General features: G+C 36.7%; 1 protein-coding gene across 2 annotated transcripts in view; it reads left to right on the top strand.

Annotated features, from left to right (window-relative positions):
- Positions 1 to 23,048, top strand: part of GDAP2 (ganglioside induced differentiation associated protein 2) — a 67,824-nt gene extending 44,776 nt beyond the window's left edge. Inside the window, exons 9-14 of one of the 2 annotated variants that reach the window (XR_004349394.1) lie at positions 3,065 to 3,141; positions 3,902 to 3,978; positions 6,785 to 6,924; positions 7,226 to 7,280; positions 14,612 to 18,091; positions 22,489 to 22,952. Coding sequence is in view for 1 of the 2 variants with exons in the window: in XM_032628600.1 (XP_032484491.1) it covers positions 3,065 to 3,141; positions 3,902 to 3,978; positions 6,785 to 6,924; positions 7,226 to 7,280; positions 17,948 to 18,091; positions 22,489 to 22,536 (541 nt within the window). In the remaining variant the exon portion in view is untranslated. Of the gene's footprint in view, positions 1 to 3,064; positions 3,142 to 3,901; positions 3,979 to 6,784; positions 6,925 to 7,225; positions 7,281 to 14,611; positions 18,092 to 22,488 lie in introns of both variants that reach the window. The other variant, XM_032628600.1, reaches the window with a different exon arrangement.
- The last annotated feature ends 314 nt before the right edge of the window (positions 23,049 to 23,362 follow it).

Genomic DNA, 23,362 nt, shown 5'->3' with positions numbered 1-23,362 from the left:
TTTAAAGCTCAAATTTTATCACTGGTAACAAATACTGTTGGTTGTTTTTCTTGAAATGGCAGGGTCACTTTATCCATTTTTGACAAAACATCTGCCAAATACTCATGTTAAATAACCACAGTTTGTCTGCCAGTGATTAGTTGAAGAAAAACGGTGTTCCATGAAAAAAAGCAACTGGTTCAGCTTGCAAGTCAAACAACTAGATCTTTTCTTCAGGACAGCCTCATGCTTTGGTCTGCAGAAATGCTTTGTGTGTTCTTCCCATTTTGTGACACATTAATATTAAAAAGATGTATTTCCGTGGGTTAATGAATAAAATTAATAATTTTTTCTTCCTCATCAAAGACATTCTTAAATGAAACTGGCTTTTTTTTTCCTGTGAGTATTTTGGCAATTAAGAACACAACGACTACTAGTACAATCTGGTGCTTCCACCTGAATTCATGCTAAAGCAGCAGTAGTTTTATCCAACAGTTGCTTTTGCACCATCAGTGCAGATGTCAACACAGTGAAAAACAAATGATGTTTTGGTGTTATTATGAAAATAGTTTTGACTTTGCAAAGCCCCTTGAAAAAGTATTGGGACTATGCACCACACTTTGAGAACCACTGGTCTGTGGTCTCTCAGCAGTACATTATAGTTGAAAGGAGTTTTGGTAATTATCTGATACAGCTTTCTGAAACGTAGTATAAAGTGTATAAGCATTAGAATTACCAGGGGTGCTTGCTAAAAATTCATAGGCCCCACACCAAACTTCCTGAATCAGAACCTCTGTGGGAAGGCCTCAGGAATCATTCTTCTAAGTTTTCTTAGATGATTTCTTAGATGATTTTGTACCTGATCTGGTCTGATCCCTCTAATTTACAGAAGGGTGAATTGATCACCAAGAGTGACTTGACCAGAGTCATACATCTGAGTTCCAGTTAAAAAAAATTTTTTTTTTCACAGTTCATTGAATACATAGTTACTGAGTGTCGGGAACTACCCTAGAAATTTGCTAGAAATATAGAGACAACTAAGACATAGTCCCTATCTTGAGGTCCAACAGAGTAGAAGCAAATATTGCAGTGAGCGGGTAAAGCCTTGTGCTGATCTTTGTGACATAAAGAAGGGAGAAGTTAGTTCTATAACAGGCCTGGACCTTGCCTCCACTTCCGCTCACTCCCCCCCCAACCCCCACTCCTACCCCTGCCAGTCCCCACCTTAGCGTACATACTTGATTGATACAGTATTTAGATGTCTGCTGTATTGCTTATCTCGCTGGGTCTTATTACAATGTTAGTTGTCTTTGTAATATGTCTATCTCATATATTCAACCTCAAACTCTGAAGCCAAGGGCCTTTTATTATTCTTCTCAGGCCTCCAAAATACCTTGAATAATACTCATGTTTATTATTTTATTCAACAAAGATTTGAGTCCTTGCTATGATGCAGGCATTGCATTTATACAATAAATCTTTGAAAATGAGCTAATGAATACACAGAGAGTATAGAAAATAACAGATATTTACTGAATTCCTGTTACATGTTCTGTGCCATGACCTGTGGTGCTCATAAAGCATTTAAGACATATTATTCTGTTTAGTCTTGATGTGTGGAGATGGCTTAATCATAAAACAATTAGAAAGCAGGACAATAGGGGAGTTAGTGTAAATAACCTCGGAAATAGCTCTGTATGAAAATATGGAATAGTACATATGAATAGGGAGAACTACAATAAACACAGATCCTTTCTTGACTTGCAAATTATATCTTAAACTAAAATTAAAAGTTATTGTCTTTGAATTCAGTTTGCACAGGTGGGCACGTTTCTAAATTTAAAAACATAGACTATAGAACTATGCAATACTAAGTATTGTTTTCACAAACAATAACAATTTCTGTGAAACTAGCAGGCATATCACTTGTTGATTACAAGCATATCACTTGTTGATTACAATCCGTATGTAATAGACTTCCTATTAAATATCCTTAGTGTGTGATTATACTTCATAGCTGAAAGGTGTCCTACAGAAACACCGTTTTGCAAATGAGGAAACTGAGGTCCATAGAGGTGAAACTACTTTACCGAGATTGCATAGAAAGTGATAGCGTGAGGACCCAAGTATCCTCTCTTCTGGTTTAGTTTTGTTTGTTTGTTTTTATGTTGTGCGATATTGCCATGTGTGACCTAGATGCTTCAAAGTTGCTTTTCATGCATTTAGGTACCTTGAAAGCTTTTTTCACAATTAAGTAAGTGGCACTTTGTATTTTAAGAAAGCAAGTATGAAATAGTAGAAAAAGTACTGACCTTTCCAGCAAACTGGAGACTTGAGTGCAACTTCAAATTCAACTCTACCATTAACTGGTAACTCTAAGATTTATTTGACCTTTTTCAGATCGCTTCCACTCTTTGAGATCTTTACGTTTCTTCCAGTTTCAGTATCCTCTTAGCCAAAGCCAAACTGCCATCTTTATGATCTGGTATATAGAGTATCAGCACAGCTACTTTGATTAGCCAGTCATTAAATAAGCCTGGACTTCCCAGAAAAAATTACCTACTTTCTTTGTGGTCCAACATAACATGTACAACACTTACCTGTTTTTCTTCTGAAAAGTAAACTTCTTGAGGGTCTGACCATGTCTGTTCACTAGAGTATTCTCAATACCTCTTGTGTAGTAAGCACTCAATAAATCTTTGTTGAATTAGTGAACATCTGTTGTGGAGAACTGCCATTGCTTTAGGCCTTCTTTGCTTTTTTTTTTTTTTTTTTAGTAGGAGAAGATAATAGTATTTAAAAACAATGTTAGAGTACTTGGTATCTTAGCCAATTATATGAGTAGTCTTCATTTGCTCATAAAGGATTTTTTAAAATCATCTAGTGTGAATACCTTCCTTTCTTAGTAACTCATTTTTTTTTTAATCAATAACAGAGTAGAGATTCTGCATAGTGTAACAGCCTCTTTAACTCCTTTCTCATTATAATAAAACATTATTCTTTAGGAACACAGACAGATAAAAACAGGTCTCATTTATAAATTTACAACTGTTTATTATAATAATTATATCCTTTATTTCTCTAGTTATAATCGCTGGTTGTGTCAAGCAAGATCTGAGGATCTATCTGATATTGCTTCTCTAAAAGCCTTATACCAAACAGGTGAGCTTAAGGATATGGTAACTTATTCTTTTACTGATTAAGAATCTTACTTAGCATGCTATTAGAGACTTCACTTTTCTCTGATTTTGTCCATTTTATCTCTGAATAGATTTTTTTTTGTACAATGGAAGATAGTTTTTGCTCATCATCAAGATCTGCAAAATAGCATCTCAACCTATAAGATTTTCAGCTAGTAATTCTACATTGGCCAACTTCATTTCTTCTCAGTGTCCTTTTTCCTATCTTTTGATTTTTTTCTACTTTTAAAAGTACCATAATCCTGCTGTACAAAATTCAAACCTTACATAAATAAATAACGGAGACAGTAAAAGTTATCAGATTCCCCCTTTATATTTCTTTTCCAGGCAGTACTTGTTAATTTTCAGATTTGAGTTCCATTTAGTTTTTCCTGGATCACTGATGTTATTAAAAGTTGTAGTATGCTTAAACAAAAAGCTATTTATAAAAAAATCTTTACCCTCAACATTACCTTTGGCTGTCCCTGATTTAAAACCTGTAAGAGGGCTTATCTTAAAAGTAAGGGCAGTCATCAAAACTTCATGAAGCTGGAAAAAAAAAGAAAAGAAAGGCGATGTTTTCCACATACTAAAAGAAGTCTGAAGATGAAATCTGAAAAACTTATGTTCCTGGTTTTCAGTCTTTTACATTTGTGTAGAATATTTTTATAAGGTCAGAGCCCAGGACAGATAATATTCTTGGAATAAGGTTTCTGGGTGCTGATTACATTTCCTGTTTGTAGGTGTTGATAACTGTGGTCGCACAGTAATGGTGGTAGTTGGAAGAAACATTCCTGTAACATTAATAGATATGGACAAGGTAAGCCATTAAAAAGCTTTGTTTTATAAATAATGTTGATTTAAAAAATAAGTAGGACATGAATTTGGAATCAGGGCTTAGAATATGAGACAGAATTGTGTATCTGTGATAGAGTAGCAGCCCTGATTCTGCAAGTTGGCACATAGCATTTCAGTAAGGGGTTTGGTTTTGCGCTCTGGGAGAAACGGAAATACTGAATTGCCATACTGTGATCTCCAAAAATGCAGCTGCTTTGTTTTGGATATGATGTAACTGGCAAGTTTTTGGTTGGACTCATTCTGTATTATAAGTGTACTAATAATCAAATTCTGCTTTTCTTGAAACAAGAAACATTAACTCTTTTATCTCTCTGAAGAGAAGAAGTAGTTAACCCAAGATGTCATAATTTCGTAATCCCTTCTTTTGGAGGTAAAGGACAGAAATAGATGATTCATAGCAGAAGAAATGGTATTACTGGTAAACAAAGTGTTCAACCTGATTAGTAGTAAAAAACAAAAAAAGTGAGATCTCTTTTTTCACCTTCAAAACTAGCCATTACTTTTACTTTTTTTGTTTGTTTTTTTGATAGATAAGAAGTGATTTATTAGAATAGGACATTTGTGAGGCTTACAGGCGGGTGGGCAAGAAGGTGCTGCACCCCGAGACCTTAGTGGGCTACAGTTTTATAATCAAAGGAAAAGTGGTGAGGGGGAGAAGACCACCTTCTTCCTCATTCTGAGTAGACGTCACGCTTCTGTCGTCATTTCCTCCTCCATGTCAGGCGGGGGAGTTTTCTTGTCCCTGCGTGTTCCAGCTGAGACTGTCATCAAAATTAGCCATTACTTTTAAATAATAATCATTGTTACCAAAGATGAATTGAAACTGTCAAAGTGGTCACGCCCACTGACCCATTAATTCCATTTCCGAGAATTTGTACTAAGAAAATAATTCTAGGTTTGAAAGTAGCTATAGGCCCAGAAATTGCCCAAATTGGAATACTTGGGCAAGGGACAACTGAATCCATGGGATAAATATGTAGATCTTCCTAGAACAATTGTAATAGACACGGACTGCAAAGGAGGAGAATCACTTTAATAAATAATTCCTAACCATAGTAAAAAAAAAAAAAAATATACTCAAAAGTGTAAAAATTAAATACAATTTTAAGATAAAACACAGTTGTGCAAAAGGGGATAATTTTATCTGGCTAAGCCCTTAAACTCCTGGTCACTGGTGTTTGGGTAAAAAAAACTGTGGAAGCCCTGGATCGGGCATGTTACTCACAGGCTCATTTGTGGCCCAAAATTATAACTTAAATTCCTAACAGGTAATTATTATGCATCCACAAATGGAATGTTCTGTGACCCTGAAAAATTATGGTTATAGAGGCAAGTACTATAGAGAAATGTTTATGGTATAATATCAGTAGGAGAAGAAATAACACCTTGTATGTACATTGACCTTTTTGTGGGGGAGGGGGGCATGGTGCGAGTTTATGCATATCAGTATCTCAAAATGGATCTCATAGTTTTAAGGAGAATTTGTTTTCTACATTTTTCTGTCATATGGCTGTACTTTTTTATAATGAAAAAGATTCAAGCTAAAGACGGGGAATTTGAAGCTGAAAATGGATATCTTGATTGCCTTGGGGAGGAGGTGGTGAGTGGATAGAAAGAGGACCAGAAGCAGTCTGGCAAGAGCAGAAATAGTAATAAAAATACACACACACATATACACATAGGGGAAAAAAACAACTGATAATCAGTATGGCATTCATTCTCAGCATTAATAATGTGATTGATACCAATAAAAGCGTAAACCCCTGCCTTTGATTCTGGTGTGTACTTACATGGTGTTCTGGATGTTCGTGGTGTATCATTTCATATATATTGTGAAGTCCAAACCAGGTAGCAACTGGAAAGGTACTGTGTTTCCTTAGTGCCCTCCTCTGTCTGCTCTGGTAGCAGTTGGACCCATGCTAACTAATCCATGTTAGTCCATTCAAGTTAATGCCAAGGACTCCCCTGAGGAGGAATGGGGAAATAACCTGTTTGATAGTAATCCTTCAGTTGTTACCTCTTAACTTCCTCTTTGTCATGGTTTATAGCTACACCACCGGGTCATGCTGGTCCTGCCCAGCATGGTTATTATCGTGTCTCTGCTTTGTGTTTAATGTTCCTCTTAAATTTCATCCTTCTTGTAATGGCATATTCCTCTAACTGATCCAGGTCACATTAAGTTTGAGGCAGAGCAGGGAAGTGCTGCCCAGCCCACTGCCGTCTGCTCACTAAACCTGTTTTCATTTTCCTCATTCAGTTCAATGTCAAAGATGCTAACAAAATTAGCCCTCAAAGTGAGCCATGTGAGGCAGCACTTCTAACGTCCTTTTATAGTAATTCTTGGTTACGTGAGAGCCATTAGTCCGTTTCTCAGTGGAGACTGCAAAGACTTTCACTGAATGCAGGTAGAACCTTCAAGAATGATTAAAAGTCTAGAAATTCTCCCTCTAATGGTTTTGATACCATTATTCCAGAGAGAGAAAACCTGGTAGTTGACTGAAGAGCTCTTTTGAGTATGTGAAGAGTTGTTTGAAAGGACGGAGACTGGTGGTTCTCCTCCATCACTTAGAACAAGACAGAAAGGGACCATACTGTAGCGTTATGTGCACTACTAAACACTGGCATGAGACACTTCCCCTGAAGATCTTTTTAAAGAGGTACTCTCTGCAGTGCCTGGGGTGCAGATTAATCTTCTGGGTTTTTTCTCTCTTGGCATCTGTGAAATAGACTACTGTACAAAATGATCATTATCTTTATTTTTCTTCTAGGCTCTCTTATATTTTATCCATGTAATGGATCACATTGCTGTGAAGGAATACGTATTAGTATATTTTCACACACTGACCAGCGAATACAATCACCTGGACTCTGACTTCCTGAAGAAACTCTACGATGTTGTTGATGTCAAGTTAGTTATCTTCTCAAATTATGAAGGGGGAAAGCAGCTTTTTTCTTTCCGAGTATTAAGCAATAGCAAACATCGTTTTGTATTTTGTGAAAGGATAGTTCATGTAACTAAGATTTTTATTTTACTTAGATTGGATATTTTAATGATAGGCCCTCCTTAACTCCAGTTTATTTTGTATCAAAGTAAATTCATGTGTAAACTTTTTCCTGCTTTTAAACACCTGGAAAAAGAGTTAATTGTTCATAATGGTGACTGGTTTTAGACATGGCTTATACTGACCCTCTTTTTGATTTTGAATCAGGTACAAGAGGAATTTGAAGGCTGTTTATTTTGTGCATCCAACATTTCGTTCAAAGGTACGGTATTTTTCTTTTTAGCTAAATCTTGAATTTAAGTGCACTACATGCATATTAGGATATATTTCATCATCTTAATTCTTGCTATCACCGTGGTGACTGCTAATTTCTTTGTTTACCCTTCCTTTTTAAGTGATCTTGAGTTGTGGTCCTATTTTGGTCCCATGTAACTCCAGTATCTTTGTAGGCGACCTTTACAGGCCTTTAGTCCCTCAGTCCTTGCCTCTTCATGCTCTTTGTTAATCTGGGCTTTTTTCTGCCCTTGCTCCTGGCTAACTCCTGTTTATCCTTCAGAGCTCAGGTCAACATTTACTTTCTGTAAAAAAAACCTCTCTGATCAATCCTGCCACTAGTAGGTACTCCTGCATTGTACTTCCTTAAGATTTTCTAGTCTTCCTTTATTGTTGTTTTTAATTCTAATTACTAGTTTAATTTTCTACCTTATGTGTTAGCCTGCCAGATCTCTGAGAGGTATTATATAACTATCTTGCTCATAATTACATCCCTAATATCTAATCCTGCATCTTGATTTCATCAAGATATCTAGTCCTTTGGTCCTTTTACTTTTTCTGAAAATATCTTCTTTTTTTTTTAATCTTTATTTTTCTTCCCTATCCAGCCTAAAACTCATGTTCCATCACTTCAGCCACTCTTGTCAATAAATAACCTATGTCTAAAATAACCTATGACCTCTTAGCCTTCCATCACACTTGCCCATCCAAACCTGATCTTGAGCTATTCCATCATTCTGCTTTCTTCACTCCTGTATCTGGGTTGCTGAGCAGTGGTGGAGAAATCATAGAGCCATGTGAATTTGGGCTTCTCAACAGACTCGTGGGGCATTCACTGCTAGCAGTCCTTTGATGCTTCACTGAACAGTGTCCCAGCATGGCTGTGTGCTCCCCTCAAGCTCTGTCCTACCAGCAGCTCCTCACTGCAACAGATGGCCCTGCCTCATTCTTAACTGAGAACATAGAAAACATCACTGAGGAGCTCCCTGTCTTCTCCCTCCCACCCCAAACTTAACGTGCCATCTCTTCCTATCATTGCCACTGTTTATTCTATCACAGAAGTGTGTTCTTTCTTAATGAAGGGCAGTCCCTCTACCTGTGCTCTGGATCCCATAGTGATAATAGCTAATGTTTACTAAGCACTTACTGTGTGCCAGTTCTTCCCATGAGTTATCTTGTTTAAGCCTTATATCTATGAAGTAGATAGTAGTATTATTCCCATTGGATAGGCAAATGATGGATGCTTAGAGAGATTAAGTAACTTTTGCAAACTAAGCAACTGTAAAGTAGCAAAGGCTGGATTTGAATCTAGGCATTTGAATTCCAGAGGCTACACTCTTCTCTACACATATATTGAATATTTTCCCTGTCCTCAGGAACCTCTCTTCAGCAATTATCCTCTTTCTTATCTCCCATTTCTCTGGATCTAACTCATCAATTTTTAAACATTCTAAAGCCTCCACTTATCTCTCTTCCCCTTTACAACCAAAATTTTTTAGTGTAATCTGTGCCCTCTGCTCACCATCTCCATTTGTCATACACCTGAAATTACTCCAGTCTGGTTCAGATCCCACTATGGCAACTAAAGCTGCTCACGCTGAAAACACCAGTAATTTCTCTTTTCCCTATACCCTTAAGCACAGTTATCACTTCTCCCTTGAAACACTTTGTCTTGGCTTCTTTGAAACTTACCCTGCCTAGTTTTTCTTCTACTTCTAGCCACTCCTTCTCAGTCTCCTTTGCGGTTCCCTCTTTTTCTGCTCATCGTTTGAGTGTTAGTGTCCCCAAATCCTCTGACTTCTTTCATTCTGTACTTCTTTTTTTTCATTCCTGTGTTTTCAACAACCCTCCAAAATATATGCAATTCCCAAGTATATGTCTGGAGAGGCAGTAAAGTCTAATGTTTGTGAAAGCATGGATTTGAGATTCAGGTAATGTAGGTTCTAATCCCACCTCTACCAATTACCAACTTGTTTTCTCAGGCAAGTTATGTAACCTCTCTGTGCTTTAATTTCATCTTTTGTAAAGTGGGGATAAGAGTAGTACCTACCTTGTGTAGTTGTCAGAAGGATGAAATTAGTTAGTACATGTAAAACGCTTAAAACATTATCTGACATACAATAAACACTCAGTAAATGTTAGCCATCATCATCATTCCTGTGCTTAGACCTGCTTGTTGAACTTCTGATCAAATATCTTCACTTAGATGTTTTACAGGCCCCTGAAGTTCAACATGTTGAAAACAGAACTACTCATGTCATCATCTCCCACTCCCTCCCAAACTGCTTTTTGTATTCCCTATCTTTATAAATGGGACCACTGTCTACCCAGATGCCTAAGTCAGAAACAAGGGAGGCATCCTTGGGTACTTGCCTTACCTCATTCTCATCATATTGCATCACTTCTGTGTGCTTACTATTGTCCAATTCTATGCCTGTGTCTTTAGTCCCACTGCCTCTACTTTAGTTCATCCCACCATCATCTCTTACCTCAAAGGATGCAGCAACAACCTAATCAGTATTCACGTTGTCCTGCCTCCAGTATAGCACTGTTCCAGGTGCCTTCAGGCCTGCCTAGTGAAATTTTCTTATAATATTAATATAAGAAGCCAAAAATATTTCCTATTTACTATAGGGGCTTTTGCAAAAGTTTTCCAACCCCTGGTCTAGGCAAAGAAAAAAAGAAGAATCTGAATATATCAGTGCAGTTTGGAGAAAAGATGACTTATTATTTGGGTATAAAATCCCAGGATTTAGTGATTTATTAAATGAGTACGGGTGAGAGAAAGGATTGTGTCATCCCTGACTCCCAGGTGTCATCAGATGTGGGGACCATGGATTGGGATGTAAATCTGAGAGCATAATCAAGTAAACAGAGCTTTAACTCTTTAAAAGTGTTATAAAATCATAGACTTAGACAGCTAAAGACAGAGCCCTGAGATCAGGGAAGGAGATCAAGAAGAAATAATCAAAAAGCAGCAGGAGAACTAAGATTGGCTAATGCTGTGGAAGCCAGTGAATGGGAAAAGCATCAGAGATGGTAGAAATAGTTATTTTAAAGCACTATGGAGAAATTAAGTAAGATAAGTAGTGAAAAGTCCTTACTAAATTTCATAACTAAGATGAGTGAAGGCTTCAGTGAGAATGTTTTCCACTTTGGGATTTGTCACTGTTTACAAAATTGTTGTCTGTCATTGAAATACCATCTTTAAATTTTGCATGAAGCATTTTAATAATTCTTTTAAAAATTGCAAATTTCTTTTTGGTCCCTCAGTGTTAGAACAGCACGGTAGAAAGTGCTATGCTTATGGGAACACTGCTTGGCAAGGCTTAAAAAAAAAAAGTAAAATGTGTGAACAGTCAATTAAATCACTTTGTCTTTCCTACTCTTCTTTCAGTTGAGTTCTGATTACATGGTCTTATCAGATAATATATTATTAACCTTCCTAACCTTTCTCCTTATTGGAAAAGTTAACTTTGTTATGCTCAGCAGGTGGCTAATTTTTTCTTCTATAGCACATAAGGAAGAAGTGCTTGACTATTTCCCAAAATCTCATCATCCATTTATTTTTTTATTCATCCAGTAGCTACTGAAATTTTTTCTTTAATGGAGACAAACAGAAGAGTATGTCGGTTTTTAGTATGTCTTTGCAAGAATGTCTGCTATCCCCACTTGTATTCAGTATTGTACTGGAGGTTTTAACTAGTGTAATATGACAAGAAAAAGAAACAAAATGCATATAGATTTAGAAAGGAGTAAATAATGCTGTCTTGATTGTCATTAATAGATGACATGATTATCTATATAGAAAACCCTATGGTATCCTCAGAAATGCTACTAGAACTGATGAGTAACTTTTAGCACGGTTTCAGGGTTTAAGATCAATATTCAAAAATCTATTATATATATTAGCAAGAAACAAATTGAGATTTAAAAAGCAATATAATTTAAACTAGCATCAAAAATACCAAGTACTTAGGGATAAATATGACAAAAGATATGAAAGACTTGTATAATACACTGTGCAAGTTATGTATACTGCAAAAGATTAATGAGAGAAATTAAATAAATGAATACATATACTGTATTTATGGATTAGAAAACTGAATACTGTTAAATTGTCAATTCTTTCTAAAGCTATAGATTCAATTCAGTCCCAGTCAAAATTTCAACAAGGTTTTTTCTGTAGAAATTCAATTAAAATGCACAGAATCTAAAATAGCCAAAACAACTTTGGAAAAGAAGAACAAAGTTAGAGGACCAACACTACCTGCTTTCAATGCTTATTCTAAAGCTACAGTACTCAAGACAGTGAGGTATTGGCATGAAGATAGACAAAGACATCAATGTAGCACAATTAAGAATCCAGAAATAGATTCACGTATTTATGGATAACTGATTTTTTTACAAAAGTGCAAAGTCAGATCAGTGGAAAAAGGTTAGTCTGTTCAACAAACAATATTGGACCAATTAGATATCCATATGCCAAAAAAAAAAATGAACTTTGATCTATATCTTGTATCACATAAATGTAAAACAAAACTTTTTAAACTTCTAGAAGAAAGTATAGGTGAAAAAGCTTTGTGTGACCTTGAGTGTAAAGCAAATATTTCTTAGATACAACACCAAAAGCACAATCCATAAAAGAAATTGAACTTTATTAGAATTTAAAACTTCTGCTCTTTTAAAGATAGCTAAGAGAATGAAAAGATCAACCACAGCCTGAGAGAAAATCTTTGTAAATAAAACATTTATCTGATAAAGGACTTATCTTTAGAATATATAAAGAAATCTCAAAACTTAATAATAAGGAAACAATTTAGAAATGGAAAAAAATGATTTGTGCAAAATACTTCACCAAAGAAAATATACGATGATAAATAAGCAAATGAAAAGATGTTCAGCACAATTACTTATTAGGAAAGTACAAATGAAACCAAAATGAGATATTACGTTCCTATTAGAATGGCTAAAATTTAAGACTGTGTATCAAATGTTGGTCAGAATGTGGAAGAACTGGAACTCCCAAATAGTGCTGATCAGAACGTTAAATGGTATAGAAAGTTTGGAACACAATTTAGCAGCCTTATTTAAAGAGTTAAACATACACCTACTGTGTGATCCAGCCATTCCACTGATAGATACTTACCCAAAACAAATGAAAGCATATCCATTGCCTGTATACAAATGCTCATAGCACTTTTGTTATAGCCCCAAATTAGAAACAACCCATATGCTCATCACTGAGAGGACTGATAACCAAACCGTGGTATATCCATACAATAGAATACTACTCAGCAATAAAAAAAAGAATGAACTGTTGATCTATGCAACAACACAAATGAATCTCAACATATTTACGCTGAATAAAAGAAGCGTGTACGTACCAGACGAGTGTCCATACTATGTAATTCCCTTCATATAAAATTCTAGGGAATATGAACTAATGTATAATTTTTCTACAGAAAGTAGAGCAGTGGTTACCTGTGGACAGGGAGGAGGGGCGGGAGGGAGGAGTTACAGAGGACCCTGAGAACGTGTAGGAGTGATGGGTATGTTCATTTTCTTTCTTTTTTTTTGTTGTTGCTGTTGTTGTCGTTGGCTGTGCCGTGTGGTTTGTGGGATCTCAGTTCCCCGAGCAGGGGTTGAATCTGGGCCACAGCAGTGAAAGCCTGGAATCTGAACCACTGGGCCACCGGGGAGCTCCCAGTGTTCATCTTCTTGATTGTGATGACGGTATCATGGGTGTATACGTAATGTCACAACTTAACAAATTTTATCCTTTAAATATGTGCAGTTTATTGTAAGTTGGGTATATCTTAATAAAACTTTTTTTTTAAACTGCATGAGATGTCACTGCACTGCCACCAGAATGGCTAAAGTTTAAAAAACTGACAATACCAGATATTACCAGTGATGTGGAGTAACTGGAATTCTCCTACAGTATAAGTCAGAATGTGAATTTCTGCGACCACTTTGAAAAAAGTTATGACAGTTTCTTATAAACTCAGTATGTCTGTGACCAAGCAATTCCAATACTAGGTATTTACCCAAGTGAAATGAAATATATGTGCATAGAAAGACTTCTACAGGAATGTTCACTGCAGCATTAATCATAGCAGCCAGTGACTGCCAGCCAAGGTGTCCATCAATAGGATTATGAATAATTAAACTCTGCTGTATACTTGTAATGGAATATTTCTTGGCAATAAAAGAGAACATCGATACTACTAATATACACAACAGCATGAAGGAATCTTAAAAACGTTAATGCTGAGTGAAGGAAGCCTTACATAAAAGAGTCATACTGTATAATTCCACTTATATGAGATTCTAGAGCAGGCAAAACTAATGCATGGTAGAAAAAAAATCAAAACAGTGTTTGCCTCTGGGAAGAGGGGCGTGAGGGAACTTTCTGGGGTGATGAAAATGTTTTGTATCTCAATAGGAGTTTTGCTAATACAAGTGTGTACATCTGTCTACCCAGCAAAAGTACACTTAAAATCTGTGTATTTCATCGAATGTAAATTTTATAGCAAACTGAACGAACACTGAACTCTAGTTAAAGATATGAATGCTGTATTTGAGGAACGTTTACCGATGTCTGCAGTTTACTTTGAGGTGCAGCAAAAAAGTAAGGTGGGTTAATAGATGCATAGAGGAACAGATAGATGTGTGATGAAGAAAACTTAAGGAAAATGTTAATGATCGTCTGAATGATTTCTGTACCAGTGTCCCCTGTAAAATTCTTTCAACTTTAGTGAATGTTGGAATTTTCATCCAAATTATGAATCTTCATAATTTTTTTAATGGAAAAAAAACCTTTTTTAACTTTTGTCAAATTCAGACTTATCCAAAGAGTGTTCCTCTGTACCAGACTTACGAGAATACATAGCCACTGTTCGCTAAGATCTGACTTTAACCCCTCCTTCCCCACACAAGAGAGTCAGTGAATAGCTATCTTTCCCCTACTGGGACACCAATGGATAGACATTACCAGAAATTTCAGTGTTAGAGCCACTAGCGTTGGTTGTCACACCATTGGAATTGCTTCAGGTAGAAGTCAGTGCAAATGGCGGGTAGGCAGAGACTGAAGAGCAGATGTATGAAGTGAAAGCCATTATGTTACCTTTCATAATATTTTGGGACGGAGAAAATGATGAAGGATTGAGAAAATAAAATCCATGTGTAATGAAATCCACCATTATTTTATACTAAATCGAAAACTGTAAATGGAGTGGTTGTAATTATAAAATAATGAGATGAAATCAAGGGATAATAAAACAATAGAATCACTGTCCTGATTTCCGTACTTCTCAGATCTTTTCCAGGGCACTCCACCCACCGTGGTAAGTTGACTGCTCATATAAATCACTACTCTTTTTCTTTCTTGAAGTTCACTAATAGAACGTGAACTAATAGTATTTAAACCCACTGTTGATTCTGGCTGTAGTAGATGACTTAAGTGCGTACATGTGTGAACAATCTTTTCCTAGTTTATGTTGTCTTGTGATCCCATGTTCTTGGCTGTGCATTTGTGAATAATTGGATGAAAGAGTTTCTAGCACTCACAGCATATCATAGCAGCCTTTTTTTCAAATTTTTAATTCAGTTTTTTAAAATAGTAGATACTGAGTAAAGCAAGTTTACCTAAATAAATGTATATCTATGACTTACGTTGTAAATAATTGAAAATTAAAAGCTGAGCTACATAAAAATAAAATGAAAAAAACTGAAAACAATGCTCTTGGGTCTCCCTGAATGGAAAACTTGTAACTGGGTTTCCACTTCTGTCTACTTTGAGTAATTTTCTCTTGCTAATGCCTAAAGAATGTAAAGGAGGTAATGGGAGAAAATGCAACAGAGAAATGTGTTTGTCTTTCAAAGAGTGTGTGCCTAAGATCACTGCCCATTCTTCCCCAACCCAGCCTTCTCTTTGAATTTACCACCACCAGCTCACCGTGTCAGTACATGCAGCATAGTCAAGAGTCCTTTCATAGAACTGTATAACTAAGAGGGACTTTAAAAATCATTGAAGTCCAACTTGCTCATTTTGTAGTTGAAGAGACTGAGGCCCAGATTGAAGTACAACTTGTTTTTGTAGAATGAAGGAATATTCGACCATCCCTAAATAGTACTAAAGTAGTAAGTCCAGAAAGTATTTGTTAATTCTCTCAACACATATTGAATTGCTTACTTTTCATGTTGAGCATTAGTTAGACCCTATAAATCCCTATAAATATGGTATTGAAGAAGAGAATCCCCACACGGGGGAATTTAGTCTATTGAGAGAATCAGCTACTCCCACACAGAGTGTCAGTTATGTAGTAATATGAGTAAACACGGTGTTGTTGGAACACTTAGGGGGAAGCTGCTTCTCCAGCTTTGGCTGGAGTGTAGGTACTCAGTGAAAGCTTCCTCACAGAGGTGAGTTCTGACCTGAACTCTGAAGGACAGTTCTTAGCCAGGCAAAGAATTGAGGAAAAGGGTTTCAGGACTAAACGAGCAGCATGTAAAAAGGTACTGAGGTAAGAGACAGTGGAACACAAATACCCTGTGTAGTCCCTTCTAGTTCCGTAATTTTATACCTTTTTCCACGTAGCACAGCTCCTTGCCTGTGATAGGTATTCATGTGTTTCTTTGGGCCATTCATTGCATTTAGTACTTTTTGCCTTAGGAAGTTGTTACTATGCTTATAAGCTGGCTCCTTTTCTAGAGTCTAAGCCCCCATTAGAGGAATGGCCAGGTCACTGTTACCCTGTATCACCTACAGCTGTGCCCAATGCTTAGCACATAGTAGATTCCCAGTCGATGTGTAACTCCTTGCACAGTGTATCTCCTGACACATCCGCAAGGTTCTTCTCCATTCTGACTCTACAATCTTTATTTTCTTAACCTCTTCCTAGAATCTCTAAAATCTCCATGGTCTCTCCGTAGCTCTTACTAGTTTATCAGCTAACTGGTTGTAGAGCCCCTAATCTAGTTTGCAGAAGTTTGTATCAATTAGGTATATAACAGCATGTGCTTTGAAAACAAAACAAAAAAAACTGATGTAAAAAACTGGGGATTGGAGTGTAATTAAGTGACAATCTAATCTGATTTAAATTAACTCACTTGATTCTAGAAAGGCCGAGTACCTCCCGCCCCCTCCACCACACTCCAAATAAGCTTGGTAAGATGAGAGGATACAGAGGGTAATGTTAATATCTGAGGCCTTATAACAGCCATTGGTAGTATAGCCGAAATAGATTAGTGAGCCAGGCCATGAAACTCAGTATGAAATAGGCCTTATCTTCATTCATTCGTTCTTTTTCAAATACTTGAGGATGCATGGTCTGTCTGTACCTTCTAAAACTTTAGACCATTCTATGATTGTCTGCCAAGTTACTAGGGAAATTATAGAAGTGAATATAAGAAACTACTTATATTCCTATGAAGTAAGATAAGTGCTATAAATGAGAGTTATAAGGTTATGTGAATTCAGTAGAGGGGATAATCTGTTTGGAGCTGTAAGGGAGAAATAATGGTAGAGATGAGTCTCTACGGAGTCTTGGAAGTTTGGATAAGATTCTGATAGAGATAAGTGTAGTGTTGTCTCTGTTATTCCATGCCTTTTCTCATAAGTAGGTATGAAGACAGTATGTTGTATTAGGGACCAGGAATATGTGAAAGGTTTGGAGCAACCACTGGAAAACATGATAGGGTGTCAAAGAGAAATTTAAAAAACGATTGGCAAGTGCCCAAAGTGGCATGTACTGTATTTGTAATGTACCCAGTTATATACTGGAATGTACTATGCCAGTGCACTGAGAATTCATATGCATCTGTTACCTTCTGTAAATAAAATGAGGATAGCAGTAACATTGTACCTACCTCATAGAACTGTTGTATAAGCCGTTGGTAAACATGACTAATTATGATTGCCAGTTTGGATAGATGAACAAGAATTTGTAAATTCTAGCTATTGTTTAGCTAGAATGCCAGTATAGTTTGCTATCAAGAATTCTCTCTTTTTTTGGAACCAACAAATTTTGCAGACTAGCTTTTATAGAAAGATTGCAGTGTCATGGAGTGAAATGAGCAAAGGTGGCTCCACGTCTACAGAAGATTCACTTTGACTGAGAAAGAGACTGCATGCCAAGTGTCAACAGAAAAATAAATGTCTCAAAACTTGGCAAAAATTTTCAGTCTCATTTGAAGTAATGAAAAGAGTTTATGAGATTTGGAGATGTTAACCATTTTCAGAGTACCAGTGAATCAGTTCTTCCATCAGATAATGCAGTGGTTTTGACCACAGCCCACAGTAAGAAGCATATTATGTTACATCCCAACGCATGACATGCACTGGAGCACATAGACATGTAACAGAAACTGAAGCTTCATGAGACAAAGCTCATCTTGCTACATTCCCTAGTCATTGTTGCTCTAGCACGTTTCTTTTTGTTGTTTTTAATACTGTTCACAATCCACTAAACTGATTGCATAATCCACTGATGCACTCCAACCTGCACCTTGAAAAACACTGCTTATTAGAAGATTTCTTTGATATCAATTTCAATTTTGAAATAGTTTTTATCTAGCATAAATTTTCAAAATCGTGTATATTTCCAATTCAGGCCACCAGCTTAAACTATTTTTTTTTCTTCTATTAATCAGGTATCAACATGGTTTTTTACCACCTTTTCTGTCTCAGGACTGAAGGACAAAATCCACCATGTGGACAGCCTCCACCAGCTGTTTTCTGCCATCTCGCCAGAACAGATCGACTTTCCTCCTTTTGTCCTTGAATATGATGCCAGGGTAAGAAGTACCAGGAATTCTCCCTTACCTGGTGTATTATCTTAACTAGTTTATGGTGCAAGTGCGTCTGAGCACATCATCTTTTCATTGTAAGATGATAATGCAATTAATGTGTTTTAATAAAATTGATAGTATCGTTTGACATTCTTTTCCTATGGTAACTTTAGGAAAATGCTTGACTCTAAGGGGGGCGCCTTTCCCCCAGTAAACTTTTCAATGGGAAATATTTCTGCTGTAGGTTTATAGCCAATCCTTGCTTGTACTGTCAGTTTTCCACCACCTTTGAGACACACCTCTCCCTAATTTTGTTAAGACTGAATGGCTTTTCATCTACATAAATAGAGCCAGAAGAATCTGTTGGTGTCCGACATTTTCAGCGTTAATTGTAAGCCAGGTCACCTATCCTAGTCTTTACCCTATGAGAAGTTTCATTTTGCTAAAAGTTTGTATAAGTGACAACCAATACATTATTCCTTACAGATACATTTATGAATCTATTAAACACTAAGAAAGGACTACTCTAGAATTTCATCAAAGCTCTATTCCATTGTACTTATTCACGCTATCACTTTAGTGGTTAAAAACAGAGAAGTAAGTAACACGCTTGGCCAAAAGGTTATCAATTGCCTTATTTAATTATTGCTGATTGCATATTTTTATGCATGAATCAGAGAATATATTTGCAGGTTATATTAAGCTTAAAATGAATTATTTTTCCTTTATTGTACAACATATGTACAGTAAAGTAAGTATCCTACAAGACATTTTCTCTCTAACGTTTCTACGACTTCAGTTATGATTTCTGTTACACTTTATGTGAAGAGCAAAGTATTTAATGTGTTCTAATGGCTAACAAAATGTCATGTTTTGCTTTTGCACAAAGAGGATTTGTAATTGGAGTCGCTGGATCATAAATACAAAGATTGTTGAAGGTATGGGAGGCAGAAAAAAGAGCGTCCGGTTTTATTTCTTGCAGATTGCTAAAGCAGAAAATTGCCTTATTATTTTTTTGAACTATATATCACTCTTCTTAATATTTAAAGAAAAATGGATAGCTGGAAATGTGAAAGGCACTGAAAGACATTTTGATACGAAAATTTGGAATGATGATTCAAAGCTAATATCCAGATTTACCATTTATTTTCTGGTGTAGAAATATGTAAGTTAGGATGTATTGGTTAGAAAACCCAAAAGAGCAGGGGGTTTTTGTTTTGTTTTTTTGTTTTGTTTTTTTTTTGCGGTACGCGGGCCTCTCACTGTTGTGACCCCTCCCATTGCGGAGCACAGGCTCCGGACGCGCAGGCTCAGCAGCCATGGCTCACGGGCCCAGCCGCTCCGCGGCATGTGGGATCCTCCTGGACCGGGGCACGAACCCGTATTCCCTGCATCGGCAGGCAGACTCTCAACCACTGCGCCACCAGGGAAGCCCCAAAAGAGCAGTTTTTAAGCCAACACATTTTCTGTATACTTAAGGGCCTACAAAGCAGGCTTTCATTAAATATCAACACTGCACTCAAGCTTGGTTTTGTTTTTTTGTTCTGTGTGTGTGTGTTTTTAGTGTTTTTTTTGATATTTTATATATTAAATACAGGCCTAATTAATAATGTGATTAATCAAAATGAAATAAAATAACCTACAGTCTAACACTTAGGTCACTGGATCATCTTTCTGTACCTGTATTAGAGCTTTCTGAAACTGAGATATCAGGCCATCTATATATAAAGGCCAAAGAGAGGAATAAAAAGAGGAAAGAAACAGAAGAAGGTGTCAGGAGATGATGTGGAAAGGGCAGGCAGAGGGCAGATCCTTAAATACACTGCAGCCTTGCACATTATGCTGTGGTACTTTGGCTCCTTCATAGTTGGTGGGGAATGTTGAGCAAGGGAGAACTGCCATTGTGTTCCTGTTTAGAGAGATGGCTAAAAACGCAGTGTAGAGAGGGACCAGACAAGGGTAAAACTGGAGGCAAGGAGACAAATAAGAGGCTGTCAGAGGAAGCCAGAGGAGAAATGAGACTAGAGCCAGGCAGTGGTAGTGGTTATGGCAGGGGTTTGAAGAGCTTAGAGATGGTTAGAAGTAGACATTTTAGGGAATAGAATCCACAGCATTATGGTGACTGAGCAGCCAGCCATTGGGAGGAATGAAGGAGGAAAGAAGCCTGAGGTGACTAACAAAGTTTCTGCTTTGGGAGACTTGGAGAATGGTGTCGCCACCATCCCAGAGAGGCAATTTGGAGGAAGAGCACTGGGGGGGGGGCGGGCTTGGAGAAAACAGACAGGTGGTCTGTTCAGTTTGTGACACGCTAGGTTTGAGGTGCCCCACGGGACACTGAGGTGAAAGGCTAGAAGGTGGTTGGATAGTACCTTGTAAAGAAAAGTTTTCCTTTGCTAGAAAGAATTAAAAATATGATTAGAGAAAAGGAAACAAGTGTAGAGTCGATCAGTTTTATTATCGTATTCAAGTGTGCTTTGCCCATAGTCCTTTACTTGGTGAAGGTATGACGTGGTTGGTTGTTGGCAGTGAGCTTCTATTTTTCTGGGTCTTTTGTGACTTAGTGACATAAATTTTATAGGATTAAAAGGAACCTTTGGCGGTAATTAGAAGGTAATTTTTGTCTATCTGGATCAAAATGGTACTGAGACCATTTCAGAAAGGGAGCTAGTCAGCACTCTTATAGTCAAAGAAGAGAGTGTAGAGATTTACCTGGTAACAATTCTTCAAAATTCTGTGATTGTTTCCAGAAATAGAGAAAGTATTCGATTGCTCGGCAGTCTCTTCCACAGTGTGAGACTAATATAAAAGCTTTATTTCATAGCATTAAGAATTAGATTTTCCCTTCTTACTTTATCACAATTTAATGTAGATACAGGAAGCCTAGAAAAATACCGTAGTGGAATGGAATGGAGAAATCTTAAAGATGGATCGTGAACCATTTCTTTTCAGTTGAACTTCAGGATAGATTTCTCTCTTCAGGCATGTTTCTTAAGCATAGCTTCTATGCCTGTTGAGGATACTGGAGTGATTAGTTTAACAGATCCTGGTAGGAAATTCTAAAATACAAAAAACATTTTTCATTAATTTTAGTGAAGTATCCTAAAATGTAGCCAATCTTTAGATTTGTTTCTACTGAATTTTTTTTTAACCCGGTCAGATGTATAATCAGAAAGTTAAAAAAAAAAAAAAAAGAAAAGAAAAAAAGAAGAAAGTAAGTTTTCCTAGATATTCTCTTGTTTTCCTGGTTATGGTCCCAGGATCAGTTTCTCCTCCAGAGCATCTGCTCTGAAGAATGACAGAGCTTTTGATTCACTTAGTCACTCAAATAACATTTAACTGCCTATTATGTTCAAGACTGGATGGATTTAATGCTCCATAACTATAATGTAAATATGCCATAAAGCAATGCTGTTTTCTTCCTACCTTTCATTCTCCATATCTAACTATTATCTTACATTAATGTGAAGCATTTTTTGTTTATGGTTTACTGGAAAATAAGTTACTTGTCAAGGAAATACTTTCCTAAATAACAAGAAATGAATCTTAAGTCTCATAAATGTAATTTTGGGTCTATCTACCATAAAGCTAACTGTCTTGATTTTTATAAGATAAAGTTAGCCAAAATAAGGTCAAAAAATTTCCTTACACTGATTTATTGCTTTCTACATTTGACATTAAAGTTCTAGCATTCAATTCTCCACCTTGATCTTGAACGCCCTAAAAACTGTCATTGTTAAAAGCCTCGTCACTCAGGCATGTCATGGAGAGACTCATTTCTGCCAACACAGTTGTAATTATTAAATTCCTTGATGATGATTTTTGTTTCATAACTCAGAGATTCGGCACACAGCAAGACAACACAGCCTAACAAAAAATTCACTTTGTTATAAAGCAGAAACTAACACACCATTGTAAAGCAATTATACTCCAATAAAGATGTTTAAAAAAAAAAAAAAAGAATCTGGGCTTTAGATTTGGATAGACATGGATTTAAAATTCAGGCTCTCCTGGTTGCCGGCTTGGTGACCTAAGGTGAGTGATGCCATCTGTGTGATCCTTAGTTTCCTGTTCTGTAAAATGAGGATGTTACCTACTTATGGCATTACGTTGTGAGGTTATAAAAGGATAATGAAAGAAAAGTGCTGGTTAAGTGTCTGGCATATAGAATGTTCAATAAATGGTAATATTTTTAAATCTCATCATCCTGATCACCTCTGCCTACATTATACCAACTCTGACTGACTCCAGTGGAATGGCTCTGTTGGCTTGAGGGCCTGCTCAGGGCCAGGCATGTGCTAGACATTTTCCATACGTTAGATCATTGGCTCTAAATCCCTTTATTTTACAATCCCAATTACATTGATCTTATTATTTAATGTTCTTGTCTTTGTTTCTTTCTGCAGGAAAATGGGCCTTATTATGCGTCTTATCCCCCATCACCAGATTTGTGACCTGCTATCTTTCAGTGCTACTGGTTTCTAAGGACACCACTTTCTCCAGAGATCACTACCTACTGAAGTGATATTCATTTTTGCTGTACAGCTCCAGAGAGCCTTTTGTCCCCACTCTCTGGTATTTTTTTATCGACTGTATATTTTCTGACACATAAGCAATCTGAAAATGGTAGGCCATTCTGAACTGTGCACTTATTTTAAATTTGTATATTTGTATCAAATGAAAATGTTCACTTTTCGAGGGTTGTTAATAGAAATTGGGGAGCAACTTTTGAGTATCTTCAGTTTCCTGAAAGGACACTGGATTCTCCATTAGACAAGCCACAATATTGTTCAAATCATCTCTTTAACATTGCACGCTTTCTTTGTGTACTCAAGTGTTTCTCAAAATATATAGAACCAATGTATGCTGACTGGATGTATTGTTTGCTTCAGACCCTGGCATTATGTTTTATACAGATAATTCAGTTATGCTAAAAGAGAATTGTCTGGGATCAAGGATGTAGAAATGTATCTGATCGAAAACATCAAAATCATCAGCAAAATATAGGTCTTAGAATTTTACCACACCAGTGAAGACTGAGACTTAAGGACTGAAGTTCCTTAGATGGTATGTTTTAAGATTGTCACTGTTCTGGTCTCAACAGTGGGGGAAAACAAGAAGACTGTTTCTTCAGCCTTTTTCCTGTCATCATAGATGGTTTGGTCTCCATATTCAACAGGACTGCACATATTAGTACTCTTCAGTGGAGGGCGTCTCCTAAGACACCATCAGTGAGTGTTAGAGTGCCGCTTTCCCAGAGTCATGAATGATTTTGTTTGG

This window comes from Phocoena sinus, chromosome 1, assembly GCF_008692025.1.
Source record: "Phocoena sinus isolate mPhoSin1 chromosome 1, mPhoSin1.pri, whole genome shotgun sequence".
NCBI lineage: Eukaryota > Metazoa > Chordata > Mammalia > Artiodactyla > Phocoenidae > Phocoena > Phocoena sinus.
Note: the sequence above shows the minus strand (reverse complement) of the source record. Positions and strands in the feature narration are given on the sequence as shown.